General features: G+C 41.3%; 1 protein-coding gene across 3 annotated transcripts in view; it reads right to left on the minus strand.

The window, feature by feature from the left end:
• The window catches only part of VWF (von Willebrand factor), a 130038-nt gene that overhangs the window by 48463 nt on the left and 66591 nt on the right, over positions 1-14984 (minus strand). For all 3 annotated transcript variants that reach the window (XM_085568519.1, XM_021540069.2, XM_085568520.1), the window contains 9 exons: positions 12478-12627; positions 11690-11830; positions 9982-10101; positions 9300-9456; positions 8349-8507; positions 7287-7422; positions 2891-4236; positions 2317-2436; positions 983-1126 (listed from right to left, as the gene is read on the minus strand). In XM_085568519.1, the coding sequence (XP_085424645.1) occupies positions 983-1126; positions 2317-2436; positions 2891-4236; positions 7287-7422; positions 8349-8507; positions 9300-9456; positions 9982-10101; positions 11690-11830; positions 12478-12627 (2473 nt within the window). The remainder of the gene's footprint in view (positions 1-982; positions 1127-2316; positions 2437-2890; positions 4237-7286; positions 7423-8348; positions 8508-9299; positions 9457-9981; positions 10102-11689; positions 11831-12477; positions 12628-14984) is intronic.

Here is a 14984-nt window from a genome sequence, read left to right on the forward strand (position 1 = left end):
CACAAAACTTATCTATTTGTATGCAACAATTCATCCCACAACGAGCCTATAGAAGTCTCATCAGCCATCTGGTATTTTTATTTCTCCAGGCTGAGAAAGCAATCAGAGCCAATCCTCCTGCGAACTATGGAAGTCAGGTTTTATTTCGCACTTTTTTGTACAAATAACTCTTTATAGTCCAAAGACCACAAGAATCTGTGTATTCCTCAACTCTTACAGGACCCTGATGCTAGCTGGCTGCCAGAGTAAATGTGGTTCCAATCCAGAACAAAATTCTCAGGGTATCTGGTGTAAGATGCTGTAGGAGAATCATTTTTTGCTGAACCCTGCAACTGATATTTGTGTGTGCACCGAGTTTCCACAGACCAGTGGGAAATCTGATGTTTTAGCACGTGAAAAATGAAGTGGACCTGTCCATCTGAAACAGAAGATGGCATTTCACAAGTAACTCTTCAGCTGAGGTGTTGCCTTCGGAAATCCTTGTTCTCTGCTCCCTGGCACCATCCCCAGTCTTGTGCCAGCCCAAGTCCCTGTGGAACCAGCATGGCAACCTGAGTGAGGGACGTGAACCACACAGAATATAACTTGTTTTGCTATTTTTCATCCAGATGGGCTACACAGGCTATGCACAAACATCTGGCAAGGGCAGCTCCTGAAGTCAGCATGAGCAGTTCTTCTCCTAAGTGTCTGATCAACTAACTTTACTTGTTAATTATGCTTTGCCTGCTTGAAAGATAAAGAATGCAAATCCTCAGCATTACTTCAAGGCTTCTTTCCAAAATACATTAAAGACAAACCATAATTTGGGTAACCTATGAATACATCTTAATAGAGAAAATTGAACCATAACAAGAGGTTGAACCTTAACAGGAAATGCCACCACAATGACATAAATTGGTGTTTGTAGCCAGCCTGTATTTAGCATTCCTTGGGGCTTTGTTCATCCCCTTGTTTAAATACCAATATTCACAAAATCACTCACCTAATCTTGTAGGACCTTGCTCCCTTTGTTGAATGGACTGCACCATCTCTACAAGCCTGTCAGTCTCTTGAGGCATGTTCCATGAAATTTCTAGATTATTTTCCCTGGCATACTGGAGAACTGACACATGAATTGAAGAATTGCCTGAAGTAGAAAATAAGCACTTTAGGCAGTGCATGTGAATGTCTTAAAATAAATCTAAAGAAACATTGGCATTGTGATTTACAACTGGACAATGGCTTTCCATCAGAGTGTGAAAAGATCAAAACTGAGCTATTCCCTGATGAAAAAATATGCAAGTGCTGCTGGAAACAGCTGCTTTTCTATCAGCATGCAGTATTTTAGCCCAGATCAGTATCAGTAACTGGAGAATTTTGTTTTATTGATCTCCAATATTATTCCTTTTCCATTTTAAAACTGTAAATGTCCCCTCTTTTTTTTATTATGCACCTTGTTTTGCACAAGCAGTAGATTGATGCTCTATTTGTCAGATGGGCCAAGCTCCCTGGATCATTTCATACCCAATTCCCTCTCTCATACAGCACTGGATGTGCATGGAACAAAATGAATCCAGGGAGCTGGACCTGTGAAGGAGAATGAAGATGAATTCCAAATTATGCTCCTCTCTGACATCCTGATTATACATTATGTAAGAAGTACAAATAAAATTATTAACAGGACATTTATATAGACAGTTAAAAATACCAGATTTGCAAAATTGAACAAGGCAAAATGTTGTTTACAGTGATTTGCTATACTTCTCTTCATGGCCTCCTATTGAAGGTATTCATGTATAGAGCACAATGAGTCTTTATCAGTGCTCTATAAGACCTATATGAACACTACCAATAACAGCAGTTGCCCCATGGAAGTGGTTTAATTCTGGATCAAAAAATACAATTCTGACTAAAAAAAAATGAAATCCATGATTGTTAAATTCTACTGGGAAAACACAGGACAGAGATGAACTTGGTACAACACACACAATGTCTTAAACTGCTCCCTGTGCTACATGATCCCTTCATGTATGTGCAGGATACAATGTGTGCTGCCAGGGGGGCTGCACTGATAATGACAGATAGGGAATGGCCTGACCAGAGAGGTATCCCCTTATCAATACACACTCTGCAAGCACAGTAGCTTAGCGCTCCCAGAAAAAGCATCAGCCATCCCACATGGGTCAAGAAATTAGCATTGAGCAGTCAGTGCTTTGAGGGATTGGACTGAGTAATTTAAAATTAAGAATTGAAAAACCTCCACTGAGAAGCTAGTTTGTCCCCTATATGTAAAAGAATACAAAACATCTGTGTTTGAGCTGAAAGGCAGAGACATACCGGCCACAACACTTTGAATAAATGCCCGCACAAAGCTTTTCATTTCCTCAAATTCCAATGCTCCAATGTTTGAACTTCCATCCAGAAGAAACATGATGTCCATGGGTTTGTTGCACAACTCTGAGGGTGAGAGGGGGAGGGGAAAAAGTGATTTTATATATAATTACCAAAAGTAGCATCTGCTAATGCGGTAGAGGCAGAAAGGCTGGGTCCAGTTGCATTTTGGGAAAACAGAGCAGGATAATGACCATTGAAACAATTAGTGATGTCCCTTTAATGAAAGCCTTGAGGTTCATATTCAGTGGGATATATAGATATTTCAATTCCTGCTCTTCTACCGAGTCTGTTTTACTCTCAGAGGACTAAAACAAAAACCAAACAGCAGATGACAACAACAACAACAAAAAAACCCAAACCAAACCAACAACAAAACAAAAATAAACAAAACCAGAATATGACAGCAAGACACCAAACCAGATAAGGGAACCTTTCAAATTTCAGTGATGCACAGGGTAAACAGAGGAGACTCAACAGAAGAAAGAAGAAATCACACAGAAAATTCATCCAATCTTACCTGTGATTTCAGTCCAAAATTTTGTCCCATGAGTGCAGCATGACTGCAGCACTAATTCAGGTGCCTCTTCAATCAGTCTGTTGTAACTATTCAGGATAATTGGGTCATTAGGCTGACTGATCTTTCTGAGTTCTTGGATATTGGCACCAGGGGTTATGCCTATAGGAATAACATTTATGCTCCTGGGAGGTCGTGTGATGATATCAGTGGAAGGACTGGATGACACCATATATACCAAGTGAGGAACATCTTGCCTGCCTCCATTTACTGATGTAAACGTATGTTTGGAAATATAATCGAGGGCATTGCCAGTGTTGGTAGCCTTCCCTCCCTGGTAGGGTATACTCCTCACTTTCTCGATAATATTTTCCTTTGACTGTATTTCCCTAAAGGAATACTCCAGACTGACAGTCTCTGAATACTGCATGACTGTAACATGAATATCTTCCTGTCCCACGTTCATTCCTGTGACCACCTTCTCAATGAATTTCTTGACTCTATTGAAGTTTTCCTCCCCAACATTGTCAGATCCTTCCACAATAAAAGCAATATCCAGCCTGCTGGGATGGGACTTTTCTTGAAGAGGTTGTGGGGTTGTGAGTCCCAAAGGGGGAAATATGACATTGGACATGGTTGGAGCAGATGTAGCTGGTAACAGAAGACTTTCTTCAGGTCCAAGATCACACAGGTGATCAATCAGGAAATCTCTCTCATCCATTAGCTCCAACACATTGCTCACTAGAAAGGCTCTGCTACCTGGAAACATCTTTGCCATGAATTTGACTTGCTCCACATTGATATGTGGCCCAATCCCCACAGGTATTACTGTGATATCTCTATTCTTCAGAAACCCAAGCATGTCACGGATTTTTTTTTGAGACCTGCTTGCTATAAATATCACTGCAATTTTGGCAGCATTGGTCCTCTCTGCTTTTCCAAACACATGCAACGCAGTGTATTTAAAGACTTCATAGGCAGATGCTTCTTTATCACCTGTGTATTTTATGTTCTGGACAATTCTTCTCATCTGGGAATTTGTTTTGATATCTTTAAGGTTAAGATAGATGGTGGGACCAGCCCTATACACCAGAACTGACACTCGGATTTTTTTCTGGGAAATGTGGAGTCGTTTCATCACGCCAATTATGAAAGTCTTCAGCTGTTCAAAGTCCTCCTCTGAGAGTTTATTGGAGCCATCGATCAGGAAGGCCAAGTCCATCATCTTGCTGCATGAGTATGCACTGGCTGGTAGCTCAATGTCCTCCTCTGGAATAGGTGTTGTTAGAATTAAGCTGTCCTCCATGGGCTTACAGTCCACACAGGTTAAGTTCTTCCCTTCACACAGACTACAAAAATCATCAAATCAGAAAAACATCAAATTTAACTGTAAAAAGCGATGCTTATAACAAGTCATCCACAGGTTATAAAAGAACACCAATACAAAACCAAACATCTCAAAACCACAATGAAACCAAAACATGATGTGAATAATTTTTTCCCCACCCCAGTTCCCCACAACCTCCCATATGGTACTGTGCACCTAAATCTCCTGTGTTCACGGATGTTTGTTTAGATCCAGGAAATGTGACCAACTATGCTGTGTTTGTCAGAAGAAACTCCTTAGAACAGTGTTTGGCAGAAGGGGTAAAATTTGTGTCTGGAAACTGTTTAGGAACCACTGAGTATCAGCAGTACAGCAACCTACATGCCACTGGTGGAGTGAACTGTCTGATCTGGTCTGCTTCACAAGGAACCAAAACATGAGACAAACTGCAGGCAGCGAGCACCATGTAAAATCCTCGAGTAGGAGAGATGTTTTACCTCTGATATGACTCAGAAAACTCTCTGCAGGGGCCAGGTTTACACAGATTTTAACCTTACTGAAATTAACAATCTTTGTTTTACCTCTAAAGTGCTCTACATTCTTCATGGTTTCTTTTCCTGACTTAATTTTAGTTTGTATACAGCTTCAGTGCATGTTCATCCTCCACTGTTTCTTATGTCTCTCTAACCTTCCTATTATTTACCATGATTTCTTCTTCATTACTGTTTCTCATACTAAATGCTTTATTTCAACCCTAGATGTTATCTCTTTTTAATCCTGTGTCTTCCCTCACCATTTCTACTCACCTCCATTAGTACATTTTCCCCTTCCCACCTCAGCTCCCAATTTTCTTTCCCTCCCTTATCTCTGCCTTTTCCACTATTCATCCTTCTGCACCACCATGAGCTTTTTCACCTCTGTCAACCTTCCACTTTTTGTGAACTAATTTACAATTCATCCATCTTTAGCAAGGCTTTAACACTTCTGCCCTTCTAATTCCTGGCTACTTGTTTCTCTTCTTAGAATCACAGAGGGGTTTGGGCTGGAAGAAATCTTTAAAGTGTATCCTATCCAACTCTCCTGCAATGAGCAGGGACATCCTCAACTAGAACATGTTGCTGAGAGCCATGTCCAGCCTGACCTTAAATATTTCCAGGGATGGGACATCCACCACCTCTCTGGGCAACCGGTGCCAGTGTTTTACCAACCCCTTTGTTAACTTCTTCCTTATATCTCATATAAATTGAGCATCCTTCAGCTTAAAACCATCACCCCTTGTTCTGCCCCAATTGGCCCTGCTAAAAATTTTGTACCTATCTTCCTCATAGGCTGAAGCACTGAAAGGTCACATTAAGATCTCCCCAGACCCTTCTCCATCCTGAACAATCCCATCTCTCTCCACCTTTCCTCACAGGAGAGGTGTTCCAGCCCTCTGACCACCTTAACTTCTCAGAGAAAAGAACGTGCCTGCACTCAGGCATGGGGTGGAACAGAACCAGTCCATATATTCTCCTTGTCTTACTGGACAGTCCAAGGAACAGTGTAGGAAAAGGTTACAAAAGAGCAACCACCAAAAAATGCTTGTTTGCACTGCCAGAGAAAACCCAGGATGTACAAACTGCATGAGTCACTACTGGAAGAAGGTGCCATTTTCCAGGAAAATACTTCACTTTACATGTGGCACCTTCCTTCAAAGTCCTCTTAATTGAAGTGTTATGTTCTTTTCAAGCTCATTTTAGTGTCTTCCTAATTGCAGAATGCACAGCTATTTTTGGCATTAACATACAGCAATAGAAGATTTATTATTCTAATCCTAATATGAACAAAAGTCTTCTAGTTTCCAATTTCCTTTGGATGTTTGCTATGAAATTCATTTTTGTGCAATATTTTCTATTGTTTGTACAGATGGTGTAGGCATCTAAATTAGGTGACAGCTATGCAAAAGGATGTTTCCCTAGTGAGGCAAGTTTTCCTAATGTTCTGAAATCTTTTCTGAGCAGCAGCCAGTGTATCAACATTTAAGATAAATTATTATTAAGAATTACAAAAATTAGAGAACAGAGACTCATTTAAGAAGATTCTTTTTTGACCTTTAATGGAATTCAGGGCTCTTCACGTATATTGTTAAAAAATATGTATTTAATTAATCAGCCTAGCAGTCTCATGCCTTGGGTTTATAGCTCAGTTGCACACCAGCCATGGCTAGAGACCAGGAACTCTAAGTTTTTACCTATTCTGAGCTTCTGTGAGGTTCAGAGCACTTGGAGCTACGGTGTTGGCCTGTGCTAATAGCTGCTGCAGTTTTACAACTCAGTTTCCATTAAATCTGATCAATTTACAAGTTGGAAAACTCTCTTTTATTCACGGCATTATATGTCACTAGTGAAAATATCCATCCATGGCCCAGACATTCAGAGAATGACTCATTTTCATAATATGCACAGGGCATTAAACAAAATGCAAGCAGTCTCTGCTGCATTGCAGCAGAAGGCCCTCATGCTGTACAGTGCACAGCACGACATTCCCTGCAATTCATTTAATCCTATTTGGAAATGCCTGTATGCAGGATCAGACCACAAGTTTCACCTGAATATCTCATGGAAATTGGTTTTCCAGTAATGGGACAAAGCTCCAACTGCTAATAATCTCAGCAAGTTCCAGACTGAGTGCACATTCAGACCTTGCACTACACACAGCAAATTTTTAGTTTTGGCAGAAGGAAGGAGTCTGACAGCTTTATTGATGTTGAATCACACATTGCACAAAAAGAAGTGGAACATCTGAAGACAGTAGGGCCACCAACACATGGGAAAAGGCCTTTTTTTGAAAGGCATTTATAGATTTCACTCGCTTCAATTCAGTTGACATCCTATAATCCCTATTGCTGTCATTGAAAAATTTCAGCTCTGGGTTCTCTGTGAAGGGGTAGTACATAAAAGATGGTTTCCAAACTTCTTTTTGAGTGATATATTTAAAGTTACATCCATAAACTTATTCATGAGGATGTACTTCATCCCTGACTCTTCATCCTAGACAAGAGGGATGCTGGTTCCCTGCACAACCCCATCATACCAGGATTGACAGTGCTGTGGATCATCTCTGTTCAAAACTACTCTCCTTCCATGTGGGATCCTGTCACCTCCAACTGTACACACAGGACAGTCTTCTGGACTGACACAATCCAAGGACAGCTCATCAAGGATTTTCCCTGTTTCAAAACAGCAGAACAACGTGAAATGCCAGTTTTCATGAACTGTAAAACTAATAATGAAATTAAAAACAAAACAGTGCTTCTGAGGTGGGGTCAAACCTCCTGAATACTTTGCTTGGTGTTGTGGCCACTGCCAATTTGACACAGAAGTATCTCCTTCCTTCATAATGGCTTTTATTTAGATATTGAAAGCACTTAACCCAGTGTATACTTGCAATAGTCAGCACCACACAGAAGGTAAATATATCTTTAGAACAAAGCATGGAAGATGTCAGGGTATCAGTAACATCGGGGAAAATTGAATTTACCATTTTACATGTATATTATTTATTTCTTCTCCTATCCTCTACCTTGTTCTGATCAGAAATACCAGGGCCCAGAATAGCGACTCAGGATCTTAAAATACCTTATTGCTTCCTTTCTTCTCTTTCTTCTCCCTGTCCCATATTTCCCATATTTTTTCCTTTCCCTTTGCTACAAGGTAGTTGTTGGAATAGTTAAGCTGGAAGCTCATGCTCATGGGAGGATGCCAGCTGGGCACTCTCAGGAGCATCTTGGAGGTAATAAGCAGGTGAATACAATGGGTTTCACTGCTGTAGCTGCTCTAAAGCACAGCATTTTATCAATTTCCATCATAAATTCATATTCTAACCACAGAGTCAACAATCTGTGTTCCCACACAGCCCTTAATCCTCCAGTCTCATCAAGCTGATCCCATCCTCTCTCATCCTTGCTGGCAGGGGTTCATGCTCCTCTTCTAGGCACCACTTCATGCCCTCCATACACCATGCCCATTTCACACACCCAAACCGAGATGCTCAACAACCTCCCTCCTCAGGCAGTAAGGAATTGTGGTGAAAACATATCATTGAACCTGCTAAGAAGAAGAAAACCTGTTTAAATAAATCAAAATATGGACTTACCTGCAGGACAGTGCACATGGCATCCTTCCACACACTGCAGAGGACACTCCAAAGCCTGGGGGTGTTGGCATGTGACAGGACAAGCAGGTCCACAGCTGTTATATCTCCATTCACACTGATAATCTAATTCCTGATTATTCAGATCCTCACAGCTTTGTGCTATGCAGGGACAGAATCAGAGGAAAAAAAAACAGTCAAACCTGATATGCACCATACCACTCAGAACTATGGCACCAAACATTGTACAAAGTGGACCACATATATCTTGAAAAATAAATATTTCCACTTTTAAATAAAGATTATTTTACTACATTATTGTTTGACTACAATTAGGGCAGACCAACTTTTTCACACTTACATATGTTTTTCACGCAATTAAATAATTGTTTTAGACCAGAATTGTTAATAGGAAGCGCAACACAACTCCAAACTGTAAACTTTAATTAATGTACACATATGTCAGAATCTGTGGTATTGATGATTCTGAGATTGCAGAAAGTCTCTTTCTGCCCCACTGCCAAAGAAGCCATAATTCATCTGTGCTGGTTTTCAAGGTTGTTTATTCTTTTTATCTCTAACATGTTCTGCTGCCCTGCCTCAGGTCTGTCCTGCAGGGCAGTGCGTGGGGCTCTGTCCAGGGGGGTTCCTGACCCCCTGCCAGGGTCCCAGGCCTTCCAGGGCAGCCAGAGGGAAGCCCTGGATTCCCACACATGTATATATATATATATTACTGAAACTATTTCTTTCACTAGGTTTTGTACCAATCCCCTAATTGATGGAACAGGTTTGCCAGAAGTAGAGCAGGGATGGGAGTGTCAGAGAGAGCTGTTATCCCAGCCCCATTAACATGAAATTCTCTGGATGTCAGTGGGAGCAGAGCTAAATCTGACCAGTCTGAGCCAAACCCTGGCACGTTTGCAGCCAGTTGTGCCTCGTGCTTTGTGTACTTACGGCACAGAGTGGGTGACCTCCAGTGAACAGCCACTCCTTTCTGCGCGCAGGCGTGCGCGTAGGCCGCCACGGCGTCGCAGAAACACGCACAGTCCCCGACAGACTCACAGGCACACGTGTCATACAGACAAATGTCAATGTAGGGCTCTGGATTCACCTGCAGGAGAGAAGGGCAAAGGACACTCCGAGTCCATCTCCTTCCTGTACACATCATTAACTTTCAGATGGTTTGGCTGCTCCGCTTGCCAAAGGTCAAGGCACCACATAAATCGGTGCAAATCTTCTGCAAGGACTGCAGTTTGCAGTCACTTAATATTTTTAAGCCTTGTCCCCATCCCTTTCATGCAGCAGCTTGGGTATAACACAGCCTGAAAGGTATTGCATTGGCTCAACTCCCCCTTCCCTCAAATCTCAACCCTTAGGCTTCACTTCATGTGCAGTCCCTGGACCATACAGTAAAATTTCCCTTGGGAAGAAGTTACTTCATAGCTTAATAGGTGTGTTTTCTCATAAAGGTGCATTTTCCCACAAAGCCTCCACTACAGGACAAGGTGAGAGAAGAGAACACAAGCCAGCCTTCACCAAGTCCTATGTGCTGTCAGCATAACCACACTTTTTCCCTCAGCTGTAATCAATGCCAGCACAGATCATGCAGGATTGAAGAAAGTGAAACAATACTCACCAATTTTGTGCATTCTTCAAAGACAATTCCAGACAAAATGCCGCATGATGATTCTACCATCATCTGCTTCACTATGTTTCCACCACACAGTGGAGACATCAAGGTCTGTTCCAAGCTGGGCTTAATATTGTAAGAGACAAGCAGAGATTGCATTAGCAATTAGCAGGACCTTGGGACTCTTCAAATTGAAGTAAGAGACTCAATAGTAAAGGAAATTTTTTCTTTGAGTAAAGTTTCAACCTGTTGCACAACACACACAGATCCTGCTACAGCAGAGCAGATCACCTCCTTGATTTTCTCCAGCTCTTTCTTGTACCCTGAAGTTTTAACTCAGATTTAGATGACAGGAAAACCCACTGTACCAAACACCCAACCAGACAAATGATCATTCACACTCCTCAGAAGGTCCACGAGACTTAAAAATATATGATCAGATTTCAGCAGGCAATACCCAAGGCTGCTGCTGAATAAAAATAGTTCAGTCATCTTCCCTCCTCCCACTTAACTTATCTAAGAAGAAGGAGCACTAGTATTGACACAGAATTTAACACAGCAACACCTTGCAGGTCCTGTCCTGTGCCTATGACACTGAAATGAGAAGCTGCTCCTTCTCAGTCTGACCCTGTGGCCTCACTCCTCGGTGCTGTAACTTTTTATTGCGCTTCAGTCAAATGAAAAAAAGTGACATTCAGCAAGGCAATATTGTAGCTATGTCACACTTGCACATAATTAGCTACTAACCCAGAAGTCTTCACGTGATCAAGAATAAATGCTTCAGTGTGTTCATATATGTAATGCAAATCTTTTAGGAAAAGATCTAAAAAAGACTTTTTCCACCCCCTGCCCCGATCACTTGGACAAATTTTCAGCAGAGGAAAAGCATCAGCTGAATGAAAGACTTTGTTTTACAAATATCAAAACAAGTTGTTCTCAAGGTATTTCCTTGCACATTTCATTTGGAAATACTTTGGGCTTCATTTGTCAGCTATATACAAATTTCTTATTCAATTTCATTCTTTCAAAACTCTCTATTTGGAAAACAGGAAGTAGACTCTTATGTGTAATATACTTAGAACCCCAAGAAATTTCCAGCACTGGGACACAGATAACACTTTCAGAAAGCAGCTACCCTCCCCAAAATCCACATGCAATGATGGATACCAATAAGCTCTCCCATCCCCTCCTGTATCCTGCTTTTTCTGTCCAAGCCTTCCTAATCTGAAAATAAAAGCAGAATGTTCTTACTAAAATAAAAGAAAAAAAGAGAATCATACAGAAATAAATTAATCTGTGCATTCCATTGTTCGCAATGGAGAGACTAAGATTTGGGATATAGAAATTTGAATAGGGAGAAACAAAATTTTTATTCTAACTCCCCCTGATTGAAAATTACAGCTGTTTTTTTAAGATTAAACTCTAAAATTAAATTTCCAGTGATAGCTGGATTTCAAGAATCTGGGCTGGATAACTCTAGGAACAGTCTCTACCATATAAATTAGCTATTGTAACATTCCTCTGAAGCCAGACAGCCCAGAAGATTTACGTGAGTTAATTGACCTTTTACCAGATTTAAAGAAATAATATTATTTGGCAAAAACATGAGAGAAGGAATTTCTTCTTATTTTAATCCTTCCAAAGCTCTTTGTCCACTCTTTGCTGATACTGTAACCCACACTAATAATTAGTTTGACACTTCATTCACAATCACCTTTGCAACATCAGCACAGCGGGAATTAACTTTCCAAGAATTCCCAAAGTCCACTGGATCTACTTCAAGATGTTCACTGCTGCTGGTCAAATCATTGTTTTGGATTCCATCAAAATTTCCACACAGACCACACACTTGATCCTTGCAGGGAAAGAAGCACAGAAAACATTAATCTTACAACTGTAGACCAGTTTGGGGTTTTGTTAAGAAGTCTTTTTTAGCCTGGTGTTTTAATGCCATGAGGTTCAAAAACTGAATTACCCATAGCCTTGCCAAGGCCACTCAGAGTCTGTCTCAGAAAATGTGTAGCTCCCATTGCCACTCTGCTTTGCTGAAAGCAGGACCACACTGTCCCCAAGGACTCCAGAAAGAAGGACTGATCTAACCAGCAGTGCCCAGTGGCTCTCTTTGGAGTGTGTCCTTACAACTCCATTTTATTTTTGGAGACTGCTGTCCTATCACCATCACCAGTAAATCTGGCTCTTATGCTGCTCTTCTTGAAGACAGAAGAAATCACTTATGGTTACTCTGAGGCCCCACAGCACTCATCCTTTCTGTCATGACTCATTTCCAGTGATCCAGGATTTGGCCCTTATAGCTGAACAACCAGGAAAATAAGGCAGTCCTACAGTACTATCAAACAACCCCTCAATTTTTGAACAAATACCTAATATACCATGAAAATCTGCATTAATTAAAAAAATAATTAAAAAAAAAAAAAGCATTCCCCAGGGACAGGTTAAGTGCATTCTTTAGTGAGAATAAGAGGTGAAGCAAAAACCACTTACTTTGAAATTGCCTTTTAAGATAACGGAGACTCCCATGGCCAGGTCCCAGGTCACACTGATGCTTTTGCCCAGTAAAATGATGTAATAACGGCCAGACTTGATGACATCTAAATTATCATTTTCACCCTTAGGAGGTACCCTGATGTTTACCTGGATGAGAAAAACATATTGTGCTATCAGCAATGTCTCTAATTATTTTTTAAGGTAGGTTATTTTCCCAGTGAGACATGTTAACAGGTGCTTCCAATCATGCTGTTCTCGGGAGTTTCCATACAATATCTAGAGAAAAACAGAAAATTTGGGATACAAGTACAGCATTTCAATCTCATCCCATTTCCAAAGTCTTGGAATGTGGTCCCAGGGCATGCCAATATATGAAGTGGGGCTGATAAAGACAGGGTATACTCAATTAATCACCAGTTTAGTATTGTTCACTGGTTCACTGAATAATTACATGTTGGTTCTGGCTTCTTTTATTTCATCTTTTTAGGAAACTTAACAATTCTGTCCTTCTAGTTCCACTGTAATGAGAACTGGGAGAACCCTAACAGTGGCCTCTGAAAGACCAGTCTTATTCTGGAGTCAGGAAGGACCTTCTTCCCAAGGAACTGCACCAACAGGGAAAAATCCAGAGATTCCTTTCAGTGTCTATTCATTTTTTCCATCACTTTCCTTTTGGCTATGTGCCTCTTTCTTTTTCCATCTGGCTGCAAATTCCCTGCCTCCAGCTGAGATAAGTGGAAGATCATTTGTTCACTGTGATATGCTCGCTTACCTTGGTTTGCATAAGAATGTACTGGTGTGTCTTTGAAATGCTTATTTGCTTACAAGGTGATAAGGAGGTTGAGATTAGAGCCCTGGGTGTGTGTATCTGGTCTGCTTGCTGTATCTCAAAAGAAGAGACTTAGAAGCTATCACAACGACCAGACTCAGACTACATCTGGAGAGTCACGCCTGCAAGGAGAAGGGGGGGGATAAAAGGAAGGTTGGGACAGAACATTTTTGCACGCCGTTGGTGGAGCAGGAGACTCCCCGGCCGCCCAGCGCTGTGCTTTGCCTGCCTTACTCGCTTGCTATTTTAAATAAAATTGCTTTATTGAATTAAGACACTTCAAATTGTCGTGTCACAATTTATAACACAGCTACTAAGAACTTAAGAGATTAATTTAAAATGCTCCCTTTCACACCACAACTCCCTTTCAATGAGAACTCTAGTAGGAATATTAAACACATTTGAAAAGAAAAGTCTGGCATGGCTGTTACTTTAAGCACCATATTAATGCACTAACTGCTGAGTTCTCGAAGAGGCAGATGGAAACTTTTAATCGGTACAAATAGCAATTAATATAAAGGAGAAAGTGTTGCTGTTTGCTACCGGCTCCGGGCGAGCGCTGGTGGGACACGGCGGGAGGGGGAGAGAGGCGGCGGCGCTTCTTTCCCCTTCGGCTCTGCGAAGCTCAGTTCTAGCGCGGGAACAGACGAAATGGTGACACGGGTGCAGACACGTGTTTATTGTGGGAGCGTGTCCCCGAGACACCGGGACACCGACTGCGGGTCGGTTATACCCCGTGCCGGGGCGGGGGGGACCTGAGCTGCGGCCAGTGGGACGGGAGGCAGGGGAGAGGAGCGGGGAAAGCCCGGGACAGTGATGGGAAAGGCAGGAGCGGGCAGGGACCGGACCGCGTGGCGAGGGGGAAGGCGGGGGAACACAGGAATGGGACAAGGTACCGCGGGAGGGAGGGGGAATGGGGGGAAGAAGGGAAAATTACAAACTCCCGTAAGAAAGAAGAGCCCAGAAACCATCTACCCACTCACCTACTTTAAAGGCAAAATATTTCCTTATCCCACTATTCTTTCTTGCTCAATTCAGTAAAAGCTCAGCACAGAATTTAATCTCTGAGCTATCATCAGAAACATTTATCCCAGAGAAGACAGTTTACATCTTCCATGGATTTCCTAAAGAAGGTCTTCAATGTCTTTAGGAAAGATATTAAAAGATATTTTAGGTATCGAAAGCTTTTTAACTTTCACCTATGCCCAACATATTACTACACAGTACAGTCACTTGACCACTTAAAATTCTAGAACAGTCTTTCCAAATTCAGAGGGTTCCAAAACACAGAAGAGGACAAAGTTGAGCTGGAAGGTTGACCTAAATTACAGAATTTTTATGTTTATGGAGGCTTTTTGCCCAACCATGAAGTCATAAACTTTTGACCTTGCAAACTTGCAGATTTGTTTCAGAAAATCAAAAATTATTTCATTTTGTTTTAAATGTCAGCCAGAACCGTAACATGCCAATTAAATCCCCATTTACCAGCAGCAGTAGAAGCTGCTCTCAAAACATATCATCTTAAAACAATGTTAATTGTAAACACCTTAATGGCCAAAATAATACCTGATTCTTCTGCTTGCTTCTAAGGATTCTTGTGGAAAAAGAGAGTAGAAAGTCATTACTGAATAAAAATTTTCCAAGGAGTCTCCATATTAGTTGTTTTTCCTTAATC

Source organism: Lonchura striata, chromosome 1A (genome assembly GCF_050655825.1).
Source record: "Lonchura striata isolate lonStrDom1 chromosome 1A, ASM5065582v1, whole genome shotgun sequence".
In the NCBI taxonomy this organism is placed as follows: Eukaryota; Metazoa; Chordata; class Aves; order Passeriformes; family Estrildidae; genus Lonchura; species Lonchura striata.